General features: G+C 32.1%; 2 protein-coding genes across 2 annotated transcripts; one reads left to right on the top strand and one right to left on the bottom strand.

The window, feature by feature from the left end:
• The first annotated feature begins 302 nt into the window (after nucleotides 1–302).
• On the top strand, nucleotides 303–19,959 carry E2f1 (E2F transcription factor 1). Its single transcript, XM_085193683.1, has 10 exons — nucleotides 303–798; nucleotides 1,158–1,363; nucleotides 5,153–5,316; nucleotides 5,631–5,827; nucleotides 8,336–8,580; nucleotides 11,020–11,125; nucleotides 11,479–11,590; nucleotides 12,233–12,405; nucleotides 12,629–12,736; nucleotides 15,780–19,959. The coding sequence occupies exons 2-10, from the start codon at nucleotides 1,160–1,162 to the stop codon at nucleotides 15,893–15,895; spliced, it is 1,425 nt and encodes a 474-aa protein (XP_085049809.1). The 5' UTR covers nucleotides 303–798; nucleotides 1,158–1,159; the 3' UTR covers nucleotides 15,896–19,959.
• On the bottom strand, nucleotides 19,949–27,478 carry Jhbp16 (Juvenile hormone binding protein 16). Its single transcript, XM_085193684.1, has 6 exons — nucleotides 27,206–27,478; nucleotides 23,291–23,383; nucleotides 22,613–22,760; nucleotides 21,795–21,873; nucleotides 21,253–21,433; nucleotides 19,949–20,675 (listed from the first exon to the last, which is right to left on the bottom strand). The coding sequence occupies exons 1-6, from the start codon at nucleotides 27,294–27,296 to the stop codon at nucleotides 20,524–20,526; spliced, it is 744 nt and encodes a 247-aa protein (XP_085049810.1). The 5' UTR covers nucleotides 27,297–27,478; the 3' UTR covers nucleotides 19,949–20,523.

The raw sequence follows: 27,478 nt of genomic DNA, 5'->3' as shown, positions 1-27,478 counted from the left end.
CAAAACTTAGGGCCCAAAAGATCATTTTTTCACTTATAATATACTTGTAGAAATATAATATACTCGTAAACGTATTTGTTCATTTTGTGTTTGATGACGGTTTCGTTTTCTTAATTATAGTAATTATCATAAACTAATCCCATATTATTCTAATTACTGTATTATACTATAGTACCACAACGTCAGTATATAATTTAAATAAATAAAATATTTCAAATAGATACAATAAATTTTGAATTATTAGTAAACATAAAATGATATCGGTTAAGTTAGCTTAAAAACGAATCACTTAGCGCAGTGCGCCGTGTTTCTCTGCATAAAACCGGTCGGCGGACGAAAATTCAAAAATTCGTTATATTTTTTATGGCTTCTCAAACGAGGGGAGGAATTTGGAGAACGGCGTCGCTAGGGGTTGCTTGGATTGTACGGCCGCTGCCCGCTTCGCGCCTGCGCGCGTAGTTCGCGCCACTGCTACGTCGCTTGCAAGCCAGATGTTCTGAAAAGCTTCCTGTCGTCGTTACATCGCTCAGCAATTTCACCTACTTGTAAAATGTGGACTAGGATTATTTTAATATTTTATTATATTAGTGAAGTATTGAGTGCGTAATTTAATATGTGTTTAGCAGATTGTGTACTTTAATTGAAAATTATCGAGCGTCTCGATGTCCACGAGTTCATTCGAGACCAACAAAGCGGCGGACATTTTATTTTGAGTACTCGATAATGTAGCGTTTGCGTCGAAAACATTAAATGTCGTTTTATGGTTCTGTATTCGGATATCGTTCGCTTACACCTTTCGTAAGTATTTTAAACCTATATTGAGTAATACTAGTGAAATCTTTACAATGTTTGCACCTAAGTTTTAAGGCGGTTATGTCTACGAATTACCGCTAGGTCGTCGATATTTTTGGGAAAATGTCGTTTATAAAGTGACGTAAGCAAAGTTGGACATATGCACGTACAGCCGGAAACCTCTGGCATTACATAAAGTACATTACAATTCCTATCGACCCACTCCTCTTCGGAGGCTTCTCACTTGTGATTTCCGCGCGCGCGGCGCCCCTAACCTCTTCGCTAATTAAATTGAGATGATTACGATCCACCGTAATGAAAATTCATAACATATTGATTAATGTGTGGTTAATTTTGAACAACAGCGATGCCGAGGGGGGTGAAGCGAGGGCCGGCGGAGGGCGAAGCTGAGGTGGTGGTACGCGTCGGAGCGTCTCCTTCGCACACCACTCTCTTGGACGACAGCCCCAGCCAGCCCATCAGCTACCACCTGCTCGACCATGGCTACGGGGCCACGCCTCAACACCAGATACGACGGGAGGCGCCCACCGCACCGCCGAAGACATCTGAAGTAAGTTCATACTTTATTGCCACCACACAGCCAGTACAGCTGTTTACTTAACTATTTCATACAGTTCTTAGACCCTGAGATATTTCACTTTACCAATTATAAATTATGATCTCAATAAGCTTATGTATCTATCAGCTGATCACAGGTGTTTCACCTCTTAAGCCTGCTAAGTGAGAGACTTACTTAAGAAAGAAGGAATTATATGTGTCTGTTCCATCAGTTACATTTTGAAAACCTTACAACTTTCCCCATGTTGCAGGCTTGTATAAACTTGACATCATTTTACAGGAGCCATAAGTAAAACTAACTTTATTTATTGAAATTAAGGAAATTCACTTCGTCTTAAGATGTCCAAAATCATGACTTGACAATATTATGATAAAACATGATGATACATTGAATCAAGAGCATATTTCTTATCTGTATTGCTCTAAGAAATTTCAATGAATTCTCCAAATTTAAATCTTTTTCTTATTTAGAGTTTGACTATAAATCTAAAGTTCATCAATCACACTGTTTAGGTTATACTTTACATGTCTCTTGAGTACACACATATTATCTCACAATTTTATGTATTTTAGTATTTAAGATATAACAATATCTTTATATTGTTTATTACATTACATTACTCAGTGTTTTAATAAATTCAATAATAAAGTAAATGCATTTTTGCATATAAATGACAAGAGGTTTATCCAAATACAATGTGATATAAAAATTATATGAATAATAAGACTTTTAAAGGATTTAAAATTAAACTTATTCCTTTAATAAAAGATAGAAATCTATTATTCATAGATAATTAAAAAGCAAGTCTTTTAAATTGAATAGTAATATGATGTTTCATAGTTATGTTGGTTTAATTGGTCAGCAACAAACTATAATAAATTAATAACTAGATTTTCTAACACTGAATGTTTTAGATAATAGCCTAGTAGGGTCAAAGACCTGATTGGCACAGTGTCATTGAACCTGGAGAAGAACTTTGAAGTTACACCATGCGGTGTTTTAACATGTTGTGTATTATTTCATTTTTAATTCAAGGAGAAAAGCTTACTACAGTGCTGTCCATTTTAAATAAGAATTTTAGGAACAAATGAAATATTTTACAAATATTTAATCTTTTATATGTATTCTTTATTAATTTGATGGTATCTTAGTAGTGATAAAATACTTATAAAAATTGTAATGTTACTAAGCATTGGCTACACTACAACTTTTAACTTTTACTTCTACTGATTTTTTTAAAGTAAAACTCTTTAATTAATTTTGTTATTTTTAATATTTTTTATAAATAGTATCTTAAAGTTAATACCAAAAATAATTCAAATATAATTGATTTTTTGATAGACAGAAAATCATAAGACTTAAAAATGATTGATTTCTTATATATATATTGATTTTTGTAAGGGGGCAATAATAATAAAAATAATATTCTTTCTTTCTTACTCTTACAAACTGTAAAATGTCTTATTTGTGGATAGATTATCATTACAAACATACAAATTTTGTAAAATTTTGATAAAGTGTATTAGGTTACATATGATTTGAATTTTATGCTTATAGTTACCAAATCTCTTACTAGTATTGTTATCTAATGTAGTATTGTTATAGGAAAATGTATGTAGGTTATAGGAAAATGTATTTTAATATACAATTAATGGGAGATATATTATTTTTTATTGTTCTACTTTGCTTTTCAGTTTTCACATTGTTTTTATTATATAACTTGATGTTTGAAGGTTAACATCAATTATTTAAACTGTAAACCACTGCAGAATTATAATTGAATTTTTATAGGAAATTAAAATTTTCCTTATGAACTTTATGTACAAGAATTTGAATGAAGTAGTTATGATTATGTTAGTAGTACTATTGTATGAATGGTGCTGATCAGCTTATCAGTTAACTTGCTGATATTTTGACACCTCTTTAATTGAAGACAGAAATATAATGTATGTTATGTATGGAATACTTTATTTTATGTTAATTCATATGAAAACTTTAAATAGTAACTTGGACACCAGTCTTGGGTTAGTCATAATGATTTGTTTCCTGTTACGTCATCTGCTTAATTTTTATGACGCCTTCTCTTTCACCAGCACTAACAAGAGAATTCTTACCACTTGAGCTGGCTCATTATCTAGTGACGATCACACTAATTAGCTACACTTTTTAGTATCATCTTTTGGCAATGTTCACAGAACAATTACCACTTTGGCTGTTGACGTTGGTAGCGAAAGTAAATACGTCGAACAATTATACATGGCAATTTGCCGAAACTAGAAAAAAAGGATTCATTAAGAAATATCAGCTGGAGGCATAACCTTAAACTTGTCTTTTATACATTTTGTATCTATGCCTGAAATATCTGGCTAACAAGTGTTTAGTTGGAGCATACATGTGTTGGAAGTAAGTGTCGTGGCGGCGATCACCCGCGGTCTCTCCACACACCGGCCATGTGGTCATGGCGTCACGTGGCCAGGTACTTCCTGCGCTCCTACGTTGCGCAAGGCAACTGTCATTGTCCTTATCGTATTCTAACGACGCAACGCCCTTCCATGCTCGGGCGGATATGTTTTACCCGTACATATTCCTCGATACACAATGAAATGTTATATTAACCGCTTGCATTGTTTATTCAGCCCAGAGCTTTGAGGGAATCTCTTCGATTTTCCCCCTCTGAGATAGTTTTCGATCTTCGACTTTTTTCACGTATATTGTTTCTGTTAGAATAACGGTAGGGGTAAATTGATTTATGTAAATAATGAGAACGCAATTCTAAATACAAGGGTGTCGAATGATACTTTATTTAAGATGTCAGGCTTAGGCGCACATCTGCTCTGATTTACTTGACGCTAAACAATCGTCAATGCGCGAGACCAGAGACTCCAACAAATCAACAATGGCTCCGCCGGTTCACTATTAATAATAACAAAAAAATTGAGATAAGAAATTGGCATTCTTTTGCTAGAGTCCCTTCCGAGAGCCCGGTGCCTTTTGTGTCGGTTCTAATTTATGTCGTGTATTGTGTACGTACCGTGCCGTACCCTCCCCACACACTTCCTTAAAGGGGGCTTTGGCCCCGCACTGCTTCACTTTGAATTAGTTGCATCAGATTATTGAAAAATGCCTCGTGCATCCATCTGTCTGTCTGCATTTTCAATTAATTTTGCTAATCGCGACATAGCGACTTTTAATAATAGTAAAAAAATATTATAAATAATTAGGATTTGATATTATATAGTAATTTGTGCAATGTTACGATGGTGTCGGCAAAGTTATATTCAACCACTGTGTGGAAATGTCTCGTCTGTGCTGCATAATTGAAGATAGTTGGATTAACCATGACGTACTTGGTTTTAAGAGTAAGTCGTGATATTTATCACGTTTTCTTGCGGGCTAGATGTGTTATTTGTGGGTTTACTTTTTGCTGTGTTCTTTAAATTTAAGATTATCAATTACTCTAATGAATTTAATTTATCTTTTATTATTCAAATATAGTATTATAAGTTGTTTAAAAATAATTTAATCAATATAATATTACCACAACACATTCGTTTTGTAGTAAATAATATACTTAGGTCGTGCTAAACTTGAAGCATCATCAGCGGTGAAAAGACTCGTGAACTTGTGCACGTTTTTTATCTCAACTTGACTAATAGTTCGCGAATTTATTTTAGTTGTTTTTTCTTATATTTATTTCTCTAAAAAGTTGTTGTGTCTTGTGGATATTACAAGATAATAAAATATATTATAAACAATAGTTTTAATTACCAATTAATTTAGGCGGTGAAAAGGAGGCTCAACCTGAGCGAAAGCAGTTCAGGCAGCCAGGGGCACGTGGTGCCCATGAAGGCGGACTTTAAGACGCCCAAGCAGAAACGCGTGAAGGTCCTCACGCCGTACAGCCGACCGTCCAGTTCATTGAAAAAGTACACCGAACGTTCCAGGTACAGAACCTTTGATACAGGTAATTTGTTTGTTCGAAACGTATGATAATTCCTTGTTGTGTCCAGATGTTGTTTTGTAGAGTTATTATCAATTTAATGCTAAAGGAGATGTATTTAATCTGTGATTGATGTGAGAACTTCTTGCCTTTATTATATGTTTTTTTCGAAATCCCGCTACTAACATTATTTTGTGATAAAATTAAACAATAAAATAGTTAATAAATGAATGCCTATCAATGGATCTAAGCAAAAATAAAAAAATTGCAACGACAATTTTAAGAGTTTTCCAATTATTCTTATCTAATTTGTTTCAGATTTGACACATCATTAGGTTTATTAACAAAAAAGTTCGTCGCACTCCTTAAATCATCACCCAACGGTGTATTAGACTTAAATATAGCAGCTGAACACCTATCGGTTCAGAAACGTCGCATCTACGACATCACAAATGTACTAGAAGGAATAGGTATATTAGAAAAGAGATCGAAAAATAATATACAATGGAAATGCGGTGAGTTCGTTGTCTTTTGTAACTTATAGTGTTAAAGAAAAAATATTTTAAATATTCTAAGAGAAATAGAATGTGAAACCCTAATTTCAGAATTTATCTACAGCAGTGACTGACATAATAATTTCAATTTTAGTTTCTCTAGAGTTAGACAGGTTTTAACGAACTGGGGCTTGAAACTTTGTTTTGTTCATAGACACATCTGTGATATATGATTTAAAAGGTAGAAATGGCGTATAAGTTTAAGCAACACTCAGACCTTCTTGTTACTAGTATATTGGGAGTTTAATGCGTCTATCGTTGCGTTTAAAGTGCATATACACTACTTTGACTACTTTGATAGCGCCATCGTTTTAAGAACGCTTTACGAACTAGCTTGTGAGTTGAGCGTGATATTTGAACCCATGACTACAGCGTGGTGTAAGTTTGTCGTTGCAACGGTTTTAGATTTGGATAGATCAGTTTAAATTCGACAATTTGATGTGATTATTTAATTATACAATTTATTAACTTCAAATATTAGTGTTATAAATTCGTCACTGGTTCTATATTTTATGTGATATCACAGAGGAGCTCTTAATATTTCCTTTTAATAAGATAACAACATTATCAAAATTAAATAAAAAATTTGGCTAGTCGTGGCGCAGAGTCACAACATGTGACTAAACGCAACAGGTTATGGGTTCGAATCCCATTCGAGGAAATGAAATATTTAATATTTTAATTTTTTTCACTCTGGTGCCGAGGCAAAGCGCAGCGTTAAGTTCCGTTTCTCAACACGCAACGCCACCGAAATTCGGTGGAAAATGGAGAACGGAGTATCTTAGCATTAGAATCCTTCTGTTTTCCCGCCTACATGCGGGATACAGCGTGAAGCTAAAATAAAAACTTCAATTATCTAGTTCAAATATTCATATTTATTTCGTGGCCCCCGAGGTCGTTTTGCAATAATTTATAATGAATATTTAACAGTTTTACAATATTAACGTGAGGGGATCTAATTTAGCTTTCCTTGTTTCCGCCTGCTTAGTTGAATTGTTACGATATCTCGCTCTATTAGGCACGTGTGTGTGTGGAGATTGTGACTAAATAATCAGACGCGGATAGAAATACGATGGGTTATATTTAATTTGGATTTTGTAAATACTATACATACTTGTTTTATAAATTGATTATCTAATTAATGATAGTGACATGTATTTCGTTTTCGGCGTTTAGTTCAGTTCTGCTTACCTTACCTGAAAAAAAAACCAGTATATTATAGTAAGAGGTTAGTTGTGACGCAGGGCACAAGCGTGGGACTGTTAAAGCGACAGATTGTGGGTTCGATTCCTACCCGAGGAAATGAAATTTTTATATTTTCGTTTTCCTCGCTCTGGTAACTAGGTAAAGCGCGGCGTTGAGATATGCCACTCACCACGCAATTCCCGCAGAATACGGCGGAAACTAAGGAATGGGTGTAGATTCCCTGTCTATCCTGATATGTGTGGGATACAGCATGAAGCTAATAAAACGTGTTTTTGATTATGCAAGGTAGATTTACTTTTATGTTATATTATTGAGGCAGTCGTCGCGGCACAGCGTTTGACTGTGAACGTGATGGTTGTAGATTCGATTCTCATTTGGTGGGATGATTTGTTTAACATTTTTTTTTCTCGCTCTGACAACAAGACAAATTCGTCGCTTAATACACAATGTTTTGGAAATGGGGCGGAAATTGGGAAACGGAGTGTCTCAACACCAGATTTTCTCTCCCTGCTAAATGCTTGTAAAACACAGTAAAGTTAAGAAAATCAAATAGTAAATTGAAGTTAACATTGTTAATGCGGATATTATAGTTTTATAGGCTCTCTCTCACGAATCTTTCACTTAAGGCTTTATACGGCCTGTTGTATCGATTTCTATATAAACCTTGTAAGATTAATTCACTATATATAAATTGTAGTGCTAACGACTTCTTCTGGGATAGGCAAAGTTTTTTATTGTAATTTCAGAAGGTAGTGCGAAAGTATCGTTTTGTTACTGCAGATGTTTCATAATGCGGTCCATGATCGTTGTTAATTTTACGTTGATTGAAACTTATTATCTCACTCTTTTTTTGTTTTCTTTTTCTTTATATGTAGACTACAAGATCTAACAGAAGATCTAACATATTACAATTATATGTATGTATAAAAACATCGACATGAAAATTCTGATTTACATTTTTTAATAATCAATATAATAAAGGAATTTATTAAAATTGATATAAATTTATAAGAATTCAATCTTAATGTAAAATACCGAAATCTCTTTGATTTGTTAGAGAAGAGACTGTTTGTAAAATCATTTCGTATCATTAGAGACAGGAGCTCGAAAAGTGGAGATGATAGTTAATGCCCTATAAAGTTTAAATTTAAGTTATGTCTCAAATTCCTAGCACTGCTTTGAGCGTCTCACCCTGTAACACCACCCTCACTCACCTACACGGAGAATCCATGGAATGCTAAGAAGTTACTTCCTTTCCTACAGGTCTAGGCGCATCAGGCTCGAACGAGGAGAACCGAGTGAAAAGGTTAAGACGGGAAGTGAGAGCCCTGGCGTCTCGGGAGGCGAAGGTGACCCGCGCGGTCACTGTCGCGGAGCAGGCCCTGTCCCGCCTGTCAGCTGACCACGGTGCGCGCGCGTATATCACGTACGCCGATTTAAGGTCCATACGGGACTTTAGGAACCAAACTGTTATACCTATCAAGGCGCCTCCTGATACAAGGCTTAGTGTGAGTGTTTTTGTTTGTTGTGAATCGGTTTTTAATTATCCTTTACGTTTACGTCGTTTTTGCTAATCTAAGTCAATTTGGGTCTTGGAAAGGTATATAATAGCACCTAATACTAGGCTAACTTTAAGTATCATTGGTTAGACCTATATATGGAGAAAATTTTAATTATAACAATTTAAATGTAACAGTATCATGCATTTCGCTTTTCTATCAATCGTTTATTTAAATCTTTAATTTCCTACCAGGTAACAAACATTACTATGTTTATTTAAAAAAAAAAAGATGGGGCAGCTTGTTGTAATTTAAAGATGCTTCTAATAATTGTTTCTTTAGCCTCAAATTCCTTAAATAAGTAAAGATTTGAATAATAACTCAACATTTTTGACTAATCATCCTGACCAAAGTGACCACCAAGTTTTAGTGATATATAATTGATAAGCGCAAGTAACCGTAAAGGATAATAGACAGGTGCTTCGTTATTTATTACTAACGATACCCCTTCAGTGTGGGGCTATCAACTCAACTGACAAAAGATCCGTTAACATTTTAATATCCTGTCTTTTATTTGTTATAATTTTGCTATTTTTTTTTAGTAGTTTGATAGCTGAGAAATAACGAATGTTTTGCCCTTTATAGTTTAAAAAGTATAAAATGATCTTTAAAAATCCATATATGACACTGGTTAAAAAATTAATGTTAATACACACTGGTTAAAAAGCGAAGGCGAACAATTAAACGAGACACTTAGTTTCTAACAAAATCCTTAGCTTTGAAAGTTTGTGTATATTTTATGAAACGAATGACGCCATCTTGATGTGTTTGGCGCCATGTAACATGGTGCGTAATATGTTACGAAATAAATGGCGTGTTACGTATTGTGTTGATATTTTAGTATAATTTAGTTTATAATTGCTTTTTTCAAATTATTGAATAATTATTCTATTTTAATTTACATGAATATTCTATGCCTGTTTAGGATATTATTTAGTTTTTGAAAACTGAAATACATAAATAAAATCAAGCCATAGGGTTCATTTGTTTCTGCATTTATAAGTATTTATCCCTAAAAAGTGCTTTATCGAACATCAAACCTTGCAAAGTCATTAGAATGTTAAAACTTTGATAATAACAATGCTGTTTTACATTTCGTTGAAATCGGTCATTGCATTCTTTGAATTTTGTTATTTTTTATCGTTTCCAGTTCTCCATTTATAAACTTTCGTTTCGTTTCATTTTCTATATTTAATATTTTTTATTTAAATCATAAGATCAATATCCGCATTATGTCGGGCTAAAGTTAAATGAAAAAAAGTGGATCATGTTTATCAAGTCGTGAAATAAGTGACTATATCTTTTTTCTTTTAAGTTTTAAATGTTTGTTATAATTTACAAATTACGCTTTTTAACTAAAAATATAATTCCACTGGATTCCTTAAACAGAACCTAACCAAACTCTCATCAAACTACCCCTGAAGTGTATCCAATAAAAAAAAGAATAGAAATCGGTTGGCGTGATATTGAGTTATTTGTCCATTTGTCGCGTACATACTAAATGCAAATTTAAGACTTATGTGATTTACTCGTCGATAACATTGTTAGAAATTGACCAAATTAAAATAGGACCACAGCACATGACGGGAAGGCATCAGCTTGTAAATAAAAAACAATAATGTTTTGACGATTCTTGTTTCGGTTCACCCAGTCAAAAGTTCTGATGTAACAAACATAAAAAAATACAGTCAAATTGGTAACCTCTTTAAGGAAGTCGGTTAAAAAGTACGTATGATTAAGATCCCTTATATTTCACGGTGATGGTATATAAGGTTTCACTTCTAAGAATAAATAATACATGTTTGCCCCCTTAAATTATATGAGCTAATATTGACATTTAATAAATAGTAGTAGTAAGGCAAATGTTCTTTTAAATTTTAAATTTTATCTTTATGAGATATGGATACCAGTTGATGGTAACTGGTAACAAATCAATTTAACAAAGACAACAGCTGTCATTGTGATGTATCTCACTCACTGTCACTCCATTTCATGCCAACTTGGCGATCAGTAGACTTTATAGAAGCGAATTTAAATTAAATTTGAACTTCATGGTAAATATTCTGTCATGATATTAAAAAAATATCTTGATTTTACAAAAGACAAAAGTAAAAACTACTTACTACTAGTGGTAGTAGTAAGTTTTTACAAAATTTTGAGCTGTGCAGCAGCCTTTCATCTACAATTACCACCATATAACATTAATATAGGGTAAGCCCCAACCTACCTTATACAGATTAAGTGTGACATGCAACACCTAAACAATATTGTTTCTGAAATGGCATAACATCACTAACACAAAATGGTTGGGAAGATAAAAGCATAACTAAAATTATTTATGAAATTCATTGTTATTGATTGTTTTTATATAATAAAATATAATTTCAGGTGCCGCACCCCGGCGAAAATGGGTATATGATACACCTTAAATCAATGTCAGGAGAAATTGAAGTGTTCCTGTGTCCCAAAGAGAGACCTCCTTCACCACCACCTTGTGAGTTTCATATTTTATGAAAATTATGTATACAAATAATTATTAGGCCATAAATAATAGACCATCATGGTGCAGATAGAAAGTGTCTGGCTGTAGATTTGGGGGACAAAGCATAGAGCTAAAAATATAATGGTCAAGTTAGAAATAGCTTAAAGGATAACAAAAGATAAGAAGCTTGTAACTTAAATTTGTATATAAAAAAAGTATGGTTTGCATTTATTCAAAAATAGAAGATAATTATGAAAAAGATATTATAATTTTCAATATTTTTTGTTTTATATTTACAAATATAGGATTTATTTAATATTACGTTTCACTTATGAAAAATATAAATAATTTTGCTTTTTTTACAGTATCTGGGGTTTTGCCTTCTGATCCATTGTTAGAGGACAACAAGGCGTTATTAGCACCACTAATGGCGCAACTACAGCCTATTCTATCCAGCACTATATCTGCTGACTTCACGTGAGTTTATATTTTATATTGAGGAGCTATAATAACGTAACTGAGGCCGTTGTGGCGCAGTGGGACTGCAGCTCCGCAGACAAGGGGTGGTGTTGAATTTCGCCAATCAATAAGCAAAGTTAAAAGTTGGGTGGAAATTGGGAATGAAGTGTTTTAACAATAGGTTAAAATAGTATTCTATCTATCTATCTATCTATCTATCTATCTATTCAGGTTCCATGAGTTTAAGTTTTCAAGGACGAAATGTGTAATTGGATTCTGTTATCCCAACGTGCGATGTCGCTGAAATAGAGGTGGTGGTTAATAGAATTATGTATCATTGACTTTCTGCCAACATGGCCAAATGCGGGTGTTGCATAAAGATAAAAGACATTACCTACATTTTTGATAAGAAACTAATTTCTTTAGCCTTGAACTTATCGACACGCAATGAGTATAGTAGTACTATTTGATAGCGATCTTTTAACCAAGAAAATTTATATCGATATGAATGCTATTGCTGTGAGTTAACTAAGTTACCTAAGTAAGCTAAGTTATCTAGGCAGCTAAGGTAACTAAGTTACCTAGTTAACTAAGTTGTGCTTAGAACATTAGTGTGTAGGTATGTTTATATAAATATAATTAATTAATTTATGATCCCAGTACACCAATAAAACGCGAGCCCACATGTCGGCCGTCGACGTCGTGGTCCCGTAGCCTCGTAGTAAGCTCGCCATGCGTCACCGACCCTACGCTGCCGCTGGCCAGCAAGGCGGAGCCCGCCACACCGCCCGCGCAGGAGCCTGCTACGCCGCCCAACATGTGCACGCCTGATAGTGAGTGATTTTGTTTGTATGTATAGTGGAGATTCGGTTATTCGATTCTTCGTGCAAAAAAGAGTTAGAGTTAGAGCAATAGTTGCCGCTCTGATTATCACTCAAAATTTAACTGATTTGATGAGACAAGTATGTCGTTGGATATTGCTACCTACTATGCGAGAAAAGGCATAATAAAAAGTTTACTTCATTTGTAACATTGCTTCATGCATTTAATTTCCAGACAGTGCAAGGGGGCGTTTACAAAACGCTCTCATCGCGGACAGCGACGACTTCGCACCGATTATGGGCGGCGGTCGCTTCCAGCTACAAACAGAGGACCAGGAGTCAGGTATAAATTATATTTATGTATGCTTTTTCCATATAATACTCATATGCAAGAATGGACTTATTATTACATTGTCAACACCATAGGCTTCCTAGTCTTCCGCTTCCTTGGCTTCCAGTCACATAAGTTTTCCAGTTATAGGTAATTTATCAAAATGATAGGAATAACAACATATTATATTTAAATTGCAATACTAACTCATAGTGGCCTTAGTAACACACCATCATCTCACGTGGTCACTACATATCATGGCTAGGCACTCGTGCTGTGATATGTGTTGCCAGTCACATAATAGTCCCAGTTATATTTTTCTGTCAAAATGTAGGCATAATAGCAATAATAGTTATTCAATTTTATATTCTTATTTGTTATATTGCAACACTAACCAATCATAAAGCTTGGTGGGTTTACATCGTCCGCGTCCTGGCTGGCTGCGGTCACCGCGTCCCGTGGCTAGTACTCGCGCTGTGACATGTGTTGCCAGCCACATCACAGTCAGAGTTCTAGCTATACGGCGCGGTTCATCGGCGGTACTATAGAAGGGGAACATTTTGGGAGTTTCATATGTTTTTTGCATGTTGATTGTATTATTTTGTATATTTATGTACGTATTTGTGTTGCAGACTTTTGTTTTGGTTTATTTTTTTTATTTTTGAGAGAAGAATATTCAAAAGAATCTAAATATCTAATTTCATTAAGATGGTAAAATCAATTTTTTTTTATGAATTTATCGATTATTGTGTATTGGGAGGCAAACACTAAAGTTTGTGTACTAGACATTAAAAAATGAAAATATTTTTTGTTACTACTACTATTTAAGGTGATTTCTTGTTGGTCTGCGATACAAACTATTTCATTCATTTCAGTTCATTCATTTTCATTGTGCTTATTACTTACTAACTTGTTTAAACTTACATTTCATATTAACTTTCATTCATGTCATCATATTTTGTAACTAAACATTGTAAATTTTATTGTAACTAATATATTTCTTATTCACATCGTTTAAGTTTGTCTTTTGTGTTAACATAATAATGTTTAAACTAATGTATTATAATAACTATTATTCTAAATAATTCAAATTGATACAACTGTGATTACATTATTACTATTTTTAATTATAATACCAAAAGATAACTATTTATTTAACAAAAAAAAACTGCATGTGCAAAAAATATAAAAATAAAAATGTTTCATGATTATTTATATTTACCAAAGTGAAACCATGTCACAGTTGCGATTTTTTGAGAAATTTATGATTATAATATTTTTTTGTGAATTCAAATGTATGTTAATGAAGAAGTCATTCTATAAAGTGATAAGTTTAGAAAAGAGTAAATTAAAGTATGAAATTGTAAATGTTGCTTTGGATTTATTGTCCTAAGTTATAAATAAAAATATTTATAAACATCTTAATCTCCAAATTTGTAATATAAAAGCTATATTTGTTCTATTTCTTCTACTTTTACGTTAATGTTTTGGCACTGTCTGTAAATTTAAAACACTTTGCTTATGAAGGTTTTGGTATACAATGTGCTTTGACAGCCATTCTTCATTTCTCTTCTTAAAAAAACTATAAAAAAAATATCAATTGATAAATTATAATCCACATAAAGTATAATCCTTAGGAGATGATGATACTATGTGAAGACTTTTAAAACTAATTCAATTAATTAAAATTCTTTCCTAATGAATATTCCTGAATGAAATACTTTTTTTATACAAATAATGTTTCAATGTACGTCATCATTGCCTTTAAATATCAACAAAAGCTTTGGCTCATTTGAGTTTAGGATTAAAAGGACGACATTGGGCCAATAGGCCAGCATTGGGCAATGGGACATTTGGACAATGGGACAGGGCGTCATTGGGGCAAAGGGCCAGTGTGGCACGGGGCGTCCCCGAGCTACATCCCGTGGGGCTCCAGTCTGTGCGTGTAGCACCATGGGATTCAGCTCAGGGCGGCCGCGACTAACATCTACTAACATCAAACGACCTTCATGTGTATAGAAATGCTTCACGCTTCTCATAATATTATGTTATTTATTATTGTTGTGGATTTGTGGATTTAACGCTTCTTTCGTGTTTATGTTGTAGTGAAATGTCGAAGTGTCGGTGGTTCTAGGTTTGCCTAGAAAAGTTTTTTTAAGGTCTGACTGATACTAAAAAAGAAAGTAATTTTATTCTTGTAGTTAAAAGTAATTTTAAGCAATTATTTATTTAGGCCGAGAGGACAGCGCGGTGGTTGTGGTTTCGATTCCCACTCAGGCACTTTCTTTTCTTCGTTTTGGTAACAAGTCAGCGTGTCGAGTTCCGACTCAACCAGCAATCGAAAAATTCGGCGGCAAGTAGTGAACGGAGCGTTTTAACACTAAGTTTCCTCTGCCTACTACACTATATAGGCATACAATATAAAATTGAAAACAAAAATGGTGTCAGCTAGAAAGACAACTTCAATATGATTGTACCTAATTTTACTACCTTTTAGTTAGACCTATAATTGACAAGACAAGAGCGCTTCGACATACGACTATAACATGTATTTTTACTATTTCTATTTTCGTTACTGTTGTGGAAGAATCTTTCTGTGTACATGTGATTTTGTAACTAACAGGTTAAATCGAATTCAATTATATCTAAATGTACATTTTTGGTTATCATGCTTGTATAATGTATATATTACTAAAAAATGTTAACATTTTTTAGTAATATATACTTATTTGTGATTTTTCAATTCAACATTTGGATCTGTTTTCTGTGTATAAATGTTTATTTTTATAATATGTATATTATATTATTATCTTTTTATAATATGTATATTGTCAATAGATATCATGATTTTTTTAAAGATTGAGATTCATTTACCTGCATTGGTTGGTAACAACAAACAAAGTATGGCGGGACTGCCGTTGCAACACGCAATATTTAAAAAATATATATATTTTAACTAGGTTTTCTTTGATACTTACTGCTGCGGTGCGGTAATCAGCCTAAAAAAGTTATCACAATATATTTGAGCTGTATATATTTATTGTTAACATTCCAGAACCACTGGAGTTGGAGCCGTTCCTAGCGCTGGAGCCGCCGATGTCTGCCAATGACTACGGCTTCTGCCTCGACCACGACGAGGGCCTCTCCGAACTGTTCGACTTTGAGTTCTAGTGTTGTGATGTGACTGTGTTATAAGAACTAAATGTTAATTGTTAGCTTTTACTGCCATACATTGTATTGTAAAGTAAGAGGTTTTTTTTTATTGTGTTGAATTTTGTAAGTAAATTTTAATTTGTTTTGATGCATGTCTTTATTTTTCAGATGATGATATGAGAGTTTTAGGTTTATTAAGCTATATTTATTTTTATAAAAGTAATTCAAATTGTTTATTTGTATATGTCAATTTATCATTATATATTAATAAATAGACTTCAGTAGTTGAGGTTGAGGAGAAGTTAGATTTGGGATGTAGGCATTGATATATTTTCCTTAAAACTTACTTAGTATTACAAAAGACTGTCACATTGTTAAATATTAAATTTGTAATGGTACAATGTATGGCAATACAAAGCAAACTAAACAAAATTCAGCTGAGCTGGAATCTTTCAAATGAACTATGCACAAACTTTCGAGGAAGTTACGTACGCTTATTGTACAGTTTTTATTATTTGTTGGTCGTGATTTACTAATAGTATACACACAATATATAACATCGAATCTGCAATAGATTGTAAAATAATTATCGTAAAAAAAATTGTTTCCTCACATTTCTTATTATTTTTTTTGGAGGTGTCCGTTGTTTAGGATGTGTGGTTTAGTTAGTATGGATTAGTTTTGGATAATTTTTGGTTCTACAGTTTAACACCTAATTGTATTATTTTGGTAATATAGTTCACATAATTAGTTAAATGAAAAATGTTTATTTCTTATAAACATCATTTTAAATATCTATTCAACAAATATATACCATATTTAGACAATATAGGGTCTGGTTATTGGTTGTTACGCTTTAAATCCATACTTTTTAAACCCCACAGCCTCTATTTGGTAAAGTAAAGTAAAAGTAAAAAGGTAAAGGCGCGGCCGCACTGTACATATACTCGCTCAAACCGGGCCGTGCCCGCTGTACATACATTAAAGTAATGAATCGTGATATCTTAGCGGCCTTCGATTTACTTGTAAAGCTAGCTCTAATGTCCTACGTCACTCTGGATACGGTTTGTTTATGCATTTTAATATGCTTTTTGAGTTCGTTGTCCCGCACACTGGTGGAGTATATGTTGTTCGAAAAACAAAACAAAACATAGTTTTTATAAATTTTGTCATATACGAGTATATATATAAATGAGTTTGTGAATGATGGATGCTTTTGTTTTTATGATTGTCATCTCTATAAATAATATAAATCAATTATTCATTGGCTTATTTTGTGAATGCATGTGGTAATGTAGTTAAGCTATATTTTGTTTTATTAAAATAATCTGTGAAAACTATTTTTTTTACTATATTGAATATTATAAAATAATTTAATCTTGATCATATTTCATCTTGTTTTATGGTTGCGTGTGTCATTTTGGTCCATTAAATATTTGTGTATTTAAAACCAACTAATAATAATCATCATATATATAGCTATACTCCACCACCACCACTACAAAATGTCCAAATCCTGAAAAACCATTGTTTACCAAATATTTAGTTATAACAAGGCATGTTTCATTTTATTTAGGCTTCGTTATGAGTTAAAATGTCATTGTAAATAGCCCCGACGGCGGTCGACGATATGTGTTGTAACATTACTACTACAAAAAATTTAAATATATTAAAAAAAAGTAATATTTGTTTTTTTTAACACTTTTTTGTCTTTGACCGTAGAGTACATTATGCCGAGATAAATGATAATTTCATCAGTTTTTCATTGTTAAATGTAGATATTATTATATTATATTGGAAAATCCATTTTACTTACTACTTTCTTTTCTTATTCAACTCAGTATCGTCCGCCACAGTCTCAGTAGTGTACAGCACAAATTTCATTGTAAAAAAATCTATACATAAGTGCATATCAGAATAAATTTAATGTTAGATATATATAATTTAAAATGTGGACGTTCGCGTTGGAAGGAACCCCGAGTGCGTTGATTAAGTTGGAACTATCAACACCCATTTGTCTCCCGTTGGTTCCGTAATAGAGAAGACTGTATTAAATATATCGACAAATTTATCATTATTATTATTATTGGTATCATAAACGATTTGTACGATAATTATTATTATTGTATATTTATATATGTATTTGTTTTTTTTTATATGTATGTCATATTTAGTATGTATATCGCGAACTTCATACAGCCGGCGACGTATCCACGACGTCTGTTTCATTTGCTGTAATATGAATGAGCAAATGTTATTAATGAATTTATATATAAAAAAAAGAAATGAATTTTAGGCGCTTTTTCAATATTGTTTATGATTAAGTTTTATATTTTGGTTTGATAGATATTTTGAACTTTTGTTTACTTTTTTTTGGCGCGACAACATTTTGCTTTCGCTCGACGCTTGCAAGGTGTGCGTCGGCGTCTATTTTTTAAGTTTATTGATGTTGGATGTAACTAAATATATCTCTTAACAGTTACCTTCGTAGTTAATATACACTTCTTTAAATCAACACCACTGGTGAGTTGTCACTAGACCTTTTTTTAATAATTTGATCAATTTTATGATTTTTTTGTTTGTGACACAAATTCTGGGGCCAAAACAAACGAGAAAGGAAGTACAAATTAAACAAAATTTTTCTCGTAATTTAGTTTAAGGTTTCTAATCTACTTCCCATGTATTAAATTAATTAGCATTGATAGATTTTTTCTTTCATATTGTGAAATCATTATCATCATTATTTCATTGTTATTTAATTTTTGTTTGCCCTTAGGACTTATTTCTTCATTGTGATCTTACTAATTATTTAATTGCGCACCAAACAATTGAATGAAACATTTCGATTAATCTTTTGTATTTGTGATGTACAAAAATAATTTAAACTGACTATATTGTTGTTTATGCTGTATCGAAAAGTGCGTGGAGATAGACGGAATTGTAAATATTAATGAATGAATAATATCTAACACATTTTGTGTATTATTAAATTTTATCAATTCAGTGTGACATTGTTCATTACAAATACAAAGAAATCGAAGGATCAATGAAAATTGAAACAAAACTATTGTCGTAATAGATAAGATTGTTTCGGTTTCCATCGCCTCGGCGTGTCGGTCTATTTATTAAATGTAATATAAGAACCTCATAGTTACGCTTATCTATCTTTCTATCTATTATCGTATCGCAGTTCATTTCAAGCAGTTTGAATGTCTGTTTGGAGTGAACTGCCAGAGCAACCATTGTATAAAAACTGTTACAACGATTTTAGTCGGCGCTGGTCCGTGCAGGTACGTCGGTCCACAGGGTCCTAATGTTACTGACCACTATTCAATCGTTTAAATTTATAATGGAAATAATTTTAATTAAATTTCTTAAAGTTCTTTTCATTTGTAATTGTTTTGTATAAAAAAAAAATTGTAAATGGTTTATTCTTTGTTTTTTCAATTATTTTACTTTTTCATTTGCATGATCCATTTTTAACGTATAACGGTTTAAATATTTGACGACCAGAAAAAACCATCGGTAATTTAATAATTTAAATTGTAAATTTACATTGGAGATTACTTTGTGGTGTTGCGATCTCGACCGCCATTGATGTGAGACTGTGTTAACTATTAATTAGTATATTTTCCACTTGAAAATATATAATACAAATCGTCCATTTGACGCTTTTAGATGTAATATTAGTAATTTGATTCTTTGACCAACGGTTCTCATTTTCTTTGGGGTCATTCGTATTTTTTCCCCTTTCATAAATGGTTTTATCATACGACTGTTTTAGCCTTATATTTGACACGGCTATAGTGGAGACGAGTGAATACGGACATTGTGTGTAAATGTAATTAGTTTCTTTTTCTCGGTTTAATATCAATAAAATTGAAGGTGCAATGTTATATAATGGTGTATTGTTAGCGCCGTCAGTTGTTGCGTTCGGTCGGTATTCCTTTTGTGTGAAGACTGAGGTTGATTATTCCAGTTTCGATGAATGTGCGAGTTATTTGTTGATTGAATTTAAATATAGTCATATATATAGTTAGGTTATATTTTTTAATAAATATAATATTGAGATATGTAATATATGTATGTCTTTTATTTTTGTTGTATATTCATTTTGTACTGTCGTTGGTGGTGTTACAACGGGTTGGTGAGTATTTACATTTTTAATGTAGGACTAGTGGATATATTAATGGGAATAGTTAAATCTATATCTACCCTATGTTTACAAAATCTTAATAATTACTACATGTTTTGTACAATTTATATTACAGTTATCAGTGCCAGGTGCTTTTTTTTAATAATATGTTTATATAAATATTTTTTTATTATTATAAAGGAGAAAGTTTTCAAAACATTTTGAAATGGCACATTGCATAAATTTGTACTGATGATCCTTGAGTTTTATTGTAACTGCCGGTATTCTGCTTTGTCTTGTTACCAGAGTAAGAAAATAAAAAGAGCTAATTTTACTGAGTGGGAATCAAATTCGCTTGAATTGCATTACAATCCAGACGCTGAGCCACTGATGGCCTCGTATATATAGTTAGATGTAACTTCTTTTTAACTAAGAAACACTTAAATACTAACTAAATTAATTATAAACTAAATAACCCTATCTACAATATCAAACTTAAAGCTAATTAAGTCTAATCAGCAACGAACGCCTGCATGGGGAAGTTTTTGAAGGAAGTGCTCCATATGTCGGTGAAGGCGGTGCTGACGAGGTCGTTGATGAGCGGCCTGATCACCGCGAAGCCGGGCTTCCAAGAGGCGTTTATTATACGATCTAGAATGTTCTCTGGAATTGGAGATGGAGGGTTAGTTGTTTGTAAATTGTGATGAACTAGATAAAGAACTATGTGGAATTCATGGCTTTGGTATCGAGGTAAAGCGTGGCGTCGCCACTCGAACACATATTGCTTCCAGAATTCGGTAAAAAGTGAGGAGCGGAGTGCCTTAACACTAGGCTCTCCCTCTGCGTACTCTGTTACATGCGAAATACAAGCAGGGTGCATTAAAAACATTTTTATTTCTTCATCAGTTCAGCAGCATCAATTTAGGATTTTTGCGTATTTTTCAATGAAATTTTAATCAATGGAATTATTATGTAATTTACTCTATTGGTTGTATAAAAGTGTTTATAAGGAACATAAGGCGTGATTCTCAGTTTCAGAGATTAAATCATTCTATATATAATGGAAGTAGCCCCTTAAAGATATGAATGAGAAATGAAAAAAAATATGTCGACGTGGTGCTGTTGGAAAAAATCTTGGATGGGCTAAGACTGACTATTCTGACTTCAGGACGTTTTCGACTTTAAATTATAGTAATTTAATAAGGTAAAATTAGAAGGTAAAAATAGAGATGTTTCTTACCCATAACACTCCTGCCCCTCAACAGATTGCCAACATGTATATCCATGTCGCCGATATGGTCGACCTCCACGTGCACGTCAACGCCGCTACCGTTGCGTTTGATACGCGTCGTCTGAGAATAGTCCCGCAGAGTCATGTTCCAAGTGCCCGTGCGGAGGACTTCTAGACCTAGCATGTCGCCCTGGAAATATATATTTTTTTCAGCTTTACGCTGTATGTCCTGCATATAACATGGTATGGTAGAGGAAACCTAGTGTTAAGACACTCCGTTACCGACTGTCCGTCGAATTTTTTGAAGCATTGCGTGTGGAGTGGCGGAATTCGACACCGGGCTTTTTTATCTTGGTGCCAGAGCAAAAAAAATAAAATAATAATTCTCTCGACTCGAACTCGAATGGAAATCGAACCCACAACACAGCCGCCGCATTACATTACACCTTTGTGCCCCTGCGCCACGACTGACCTTTACTTTAATAATAGTTATTATTAAATAATAATAAATACTATATCATATAATAAATATCATACATTAAGAAAAGTACCTTAAATTCGTATTTTCCCTCGAGCCATTTCTCAGGGAAATATTGAGAATATATGATGCGTTGATTCGCCCAATCAGTCCTAAATAAAAAATAAATACATTTTAAATTAGGTAAGCATTATAGAAAATAAGAGGTAAGTACCTAACTATTTACTATTGCTAAACAGGTATACAAATCTAAAATACTTACACATATATAAGTACCTATTTTTTTTTAAATTAATATGTACTTTTAAGTCTTAATGATTGGTATGTTTGGAAAAATTAATTAGAAACGAAAACAAAATTATGTAATTAAAAGTAACAACCATAATAAAAAATTAGTTAACTTAATGCTTAGCAACTATTGTTAAGCTAATTAATAAACGAGTACACGCATTTTTATTCTTAAGTACGTATGACGAAAGTACATTGGGCTGTAGGTTTAATTATCTTTAATTGTAATTACGTAACTTACATTACATTTTAGTGGCACAGTGCAACAGTGTACTATTAAACATACGATAATTGTGGGTTCGTTGCCCGTTTGGGGAATTTTTCTTTTCATCTATTTTCATTTTCCCGCCCAAGCCAGATTAGTCCTCTGTTCTCCACGTAATGTTTCAAAATTGGATGGGAAATGGAATATTTGATTGACTAACGGACTATAATACGGTCGGCAAGTCTTGGTCTCGGTGCGCGTGATTGCGAAGGTTTAATTTTATTTACTTTCTAATTTTTGATTATTATCTTCCCAAGGGTGTAAAACTTACTTACTTCTGCACGTCTCGTCAAAGGTACTATACCTTTACTAATGTAGGTAAAGTTAAAAATTCTTACTTATATTTAGTAACGGTGGACTGCGACCAGCCTCTCTCGAAGACATCCCGTAACATCAGAGTGTATCCCATACCGAACATTGAACGAATTTGTTTGACTTCCTTAGCGAAGTGTGGGTCGAATGGCGCTACACCCATTTCTGGTATACCTGAGGAAAAATATTTCATTCAAAATTCTAATACGTAGCTATAATTCATTTAAAGTATATGCTTAATAATATTTTAAGCATTTCTTTATAATTTGAGTTGAAAAAATTAACTGACATCATTGTGACGCAGCGGCACATCGACTGACTGTAAGCATGACGATTATGGGTTTGATTCCCATTTGTAGCAATGAATTATTTTCATTTTCTCTTTGGTAACAAGAGTCTCAGGCTTGGCGTTCTGTCTTAACACCTGCCTACCATATTAAAATTATTAAATTAAAATTAAACATACAAATTAAAATACATCAAATATTTAAATGTAAGTAGCATACCATAATAGTAGATTAAAAAGTTTACAAATAAGTACAGAGATTCTAAGATAAATGCTACAATAAAACTGACGAAGCCTACAGAATTGGCTTATGAAATTTTCCAGAATTCTGGAGGCCACAGAATATATTATTACATTGTCAATTCTGCACAACTATTGCTATAATAGCAAAATAACACATCTTACATGGTTTCCTCACCTCTTTTGAAATACGGTCTCATTTTGTTGAAAGCTCGTTTGATACACGCATCGAAGTCCGGTGATTTTTTCTTGCACGGTGAAAATATTTTTTCTATAATTAAATTTGTATTTACTTGTATTATATATATTGTATTCATTAAAGCCATATTTTAGTATATTGGTTTGTCTATTATAGTTTTATTTTAGTTATATTAATGGTTAGTTAGTTAGTGGTTTAGTTACTGTGTGAGTTCAGACTCCAAATATTTCGATACAAACTGATAGAATGTTTTATTTAAATAAAGTCTTGTTACGGTCTTTTTTATTTATATATTTTTTAATCATTTAAATTACATTAATGCGGTAAGTATTTAAATAAAATATTTATAGCTCTACCACATTTTCAATATAAATGTATTTTAAAAGGAATATAAAATATTTAATATTAATATTATGCAATAAACTTAAGCTTCTAGATCTGTCAGTTACGACAAATGTTTCTTCATCCGACCTTCACATATAGCACTGTGTTGTTTTGTAACGAATTAAGAAAATAAAGATTATTATTTGTATGTGAAAAATATGTATATGATTTTTATAAAATGGTGAAAGATATTAATTGTCACTTACGCAATGGTGTCTATTATCATAAGAGTATTATTAAAGATGTAAACTAGCATTTCGGCTTACATATCACATTTATAAAATTTTATATATTAAGCTATGAACTTTGAAATTACTTTGGAACTTGGCGCCAAATTTTGTTGTACACTTTTTTATTGTTGACATAGGTACTAGGGTACTCTGAATAAAAATAATATAAATCAAATTAAAAAAATATATGTGATATAATATGGTATTAGATAATTTATGGTATTAAATTATTTGTATGTTTGTTCAGGCTAACTTCAAACAGTTTAACCGGTACTATTGCAGTTTTCACTATTGTATTTTGACAAGCTTAACATTTAGTGTTTGTTTTATTTGAATCGATTCATAAATGGTAAAGTTATACAATTTTAAAGATTTTGGACTAAATTGCTATAAATAATTGTGTTATTGAATTGCCTGTAATTGAAGTTTTACTATTTAATACAGGTATATTACTTATAAAATTATATTATTATCAGAAAACGAAAGTAATGAAAATTAGTGAATTAATAATTACGTAGTTCAAGCTCGCTAGTAGAAGCTCACGTCACTAGTTTCTTAATAATTTAATTCATAAGACTTACGAAGTAAATTAATTACTTAATTACTCCTTCATAGCTAAATACATATGTAATGTGCATACACATTACACTATTTGAAAATATAAAGTTAATATATAAATAGTTACATTTACTTGAGTCTTAGATGCATTTGATGAGCATACAGATTTGCAATGAAATGCTGTCCGCTTACAAATTATACAATCAACCTTGTGGTTTAAAGTTAGAAAATCACGATTTATCGAGACTAATCGATCGTTCTAATGTACGGTTGTGGTTTTTCTCAATATTCGTCTCTGTTTTTATTATATTTTATAATACATATGAGCATTGAATTTGCGTATTTGCATATATTTTATTTCAGACAAAAATCTTTTAAATTATAAATTAGTAAGTTTTTATTAAACTTATGAATATATTTAAAATGAATGATTAAAAAGACTAGGAAAAAATAAGAGGAGGATCAACTAGCAGTCCCCGCGCGGCTTCGCCCGCTTGGACCATACGATACTTATTTAATTGTCTTTAGGGAAAGCTGGTTCATTATTTATGATTATTCTAGACTGTTATACACTTATTAAATCTTCCTTTAAATATTTTGGGATCTTACTTAATTTTGCTTTCAAAAATAGTTGCATTTTATAGAAAAAAATATACTGCGTGTTATAAATAAAATTCTACAATTCCCTTTATCTTTCAGTTCAGCTGTTCCGGAGATTAGCCAGAACAACAGAAAGACAGTTTTTTTTAAATCGTCTGCGTTACATTTATAATATTAGTGGAATTTTTCTTTTGCTTTCTAAATGACATTAAAAATATTTATTTTCTAAAAATTTTTTTTTTGGTATTTTAATAACAATGTTTTTTTAATTAATACATAAAATTTACAATATAAGAAGGTGATTATATATTTGACACATTAATGTTAATTCAAATACCGTTACTACGAGCTTATTCCTGTATGTTATATAGAAAATAAATTATTAATTTTATATAACAATCAATAAGAAACGTAAGTTAGTAAGTTATATAATAAACGCTAATGATCTTGCATACGAGTACAATCGAAAAACAGGTGTGATACATTTACAAGAAACAAAAAATATGATGACATAATTTAATTTAATCTGAATTAAAATGTGAGTGATAATTATGACAATACTTCTACGCTACGCTTTGTAGCAGGGTAGACCGAGGAAACTTAGTATTAAGAAACTCCGTTCCCATGAAAACACTTCCGTTCCCCACTTTCCGCCGAATTCTGGAGGCATTAGGAAATGAAAATATAAAATATTTCATTTCTACGAGTGGGAAGTGAACTTGCAACCTGTCGCACTTACATGCTTGTGCACATACGCCACGATTGACCTCAAGATAAAACTTAATTAAATAATATGTAATTTTCTTACTAGCAATAGCATGAGATCATGCGTTAAAATTAAAATTAAAGTCACAAAAAATATAATAACTACTGTAAAAACTCAGCAATTTTTTATGTATTTAAATTTCCTTTTGCTGGTGTGATTTGATGGTAATAATTTATCGAATAATTTATTAAATAATTTTTAATAATTTTAATGTTTGTTTTTTATATTTTTATGATCATTTTAAATAATGCTTATGATAACAAAGTGTTTACTTTATATTCAAGTTACATTAATATGTGGACACAATTTATTTGTAAATATATATTAAGTTTGCTGTACTTGGCTTTTAGTACTTATTTTAGTACTTATGTTCAATACATAAGCGCGTTCTAATGATAGTACAACAGCTAGCACAAGTGTTTATTACCGTGCTGTCATCACTACAAATATTTTTTTGCCAGTATTCTCGTATTTAAACAAATATTGTATGTTCACTAAACTCAGCCCTGGATTCGCCGAGAAAATGCGTAACTAGATTCTGGCTAGAGATGCTTAAACAATAGTTAAAAATTAGATGTAATATTTACTAGCTTCATGCTCTATGCCGCATGTAGGTAGCAGGAAGAGGAGAGCTTAGTGTCAAGATACTCCGTTACCCGTCTTCCGCTCAATTTTGGGAGACATTGATTGGGGTACTGCGAACTCACCGCGGTGTTCTGTCTTTTTACTAGAGCAATGAAATGAAGACAATTCATTCCTTCGACGCGGTATCGAACCCATAGTCGTCGCGCTTATAATCCGGCGTTGTACCGTTGCGCCACTGTGGTGTTAAATATTTTAGTTGGTTTTTTAATAACATTTCTTAAATAAAATGATTCAAGTAAATATTACGAAATATCGAGTTAATTGATAAAGTAACAATATCTTTAATAACAGTATAGCATATGCAATAATGATTGCGAAATGCACTCGTAGTTAACCAAAAAAGCTTAGTTCAGGTTTATGTAAGAGCTGCAATCTGACCCACATCGCGGTGGCAACGAACAAGGTAATGGGGCTCTGGGACCTTTCGATCACTTTTTTAGAGAATTTTCGTATAATTTAAGGATATTAAAAAAATAAGAAAATAATATAAAGGGATTTTGGGAAGGTTGTTTTAATTTAAGAATTTGTATTTTGTCTTGTTATTGCAAATTTAATAAATGGATGCTTCACGAAAAATATACTTTATACAGCTATAATTCAATATTTATATTTTTATTGTGTCATAATTTTCACAAATTATCTAAATTATTCTGTCACGCACGTTCCTCTACTATAGAAATATATACAGTATGTACATACAAAATGACTTACGTATTTCGAGAGCCTCATTTTCAGAACTACATATTTGTAAATAACACAACACTATAGCACTAACACCTATTACAAACATTGAGTTATGCATTATAAAAAGACGAATTTTTAAATAAATTTAAAATATCTTATTTACATATAATATTATAAAGAAAATTATTATATTTTTGTATTAATTTCGAAAAAATAGTTTTTATACGTTTGTTTAAGTGTAGTTCTTGTTTCTTAATGTTGGTTTGTCAACTCGAGGGCCCGCGAAAGTCCCCCTACCCC

The sequence above is a fragment of the Heliconius melpomene genome, chromosome 11, assembly GCF_056956725.1.
Source record: "Heliconius melpomene rosina isolate 202511_hmr_F chromosome 11, ASM5695672v1, whole genome shotgun sequence".
In the NCBI taxonomy this organism is placed as follows: domain Eukaryota; kingdom Metazoa; phylum Arthropoda; class Insecta; order Lepidoptera; family Nymphalidae; genus Heliconius; species Heliconius melpomene.
This window is presented reverse-complemented; position numbering and strand designations above follow the sequence as displayed.

What these genes read in the sequence shown, in the direction of transcription:
- E2f1 (XM_085193683.1), top strand. Translation starts at nt 1,160, where the DNA reads ATGCCGAGGGGGGTGAAGCGAGGGCCGGCGGAGGGCGAAGCTGAGGTG. An exon ending in CACCGCCGAAGACATCTGAA is followed by an intron (nt 1,364 to 5,152) that starts GTAAGTTCATAC and finishes CAATTAATTTAG; the next exon opens with GCGGTGAAAAGGAGGCTCAA. An exon ending in TAATATACAATGGAAATGCG is followed by an intron (nt 5,828 to 8,335) that starts GTGAGTTCGTTG and finishes CCTTTCCTACAG; the next exon opens with GTCTAGGCGCATCAGGCTCG.
- Jhbp16 (XM_085193684.1), bottom strand. Translation starts at nt 27,296, where the DNA reads ATGCATAACTCAATGTTTGTAATAGGTGTTAGTGCTATAGTGTTGTGT. An exon ending in GAGACCGTATTTCAAAAGAG is followed by an intron (nt 22,761 to 23,290) that starts GTGAGGAAACCA and finishes ATTTTTCCTCAG; the next exon opens with GTATACCAGAAATGGGTGTA. An exon ending in AGGGAAAATACGAATTTAAG is followed by an intron (nt 21,434 to 21,794) that starts GTACTTTTCTTA and finishes ATATATTTCCAG; the next exon opens with GGCGACATGCTAGGTCTAGA.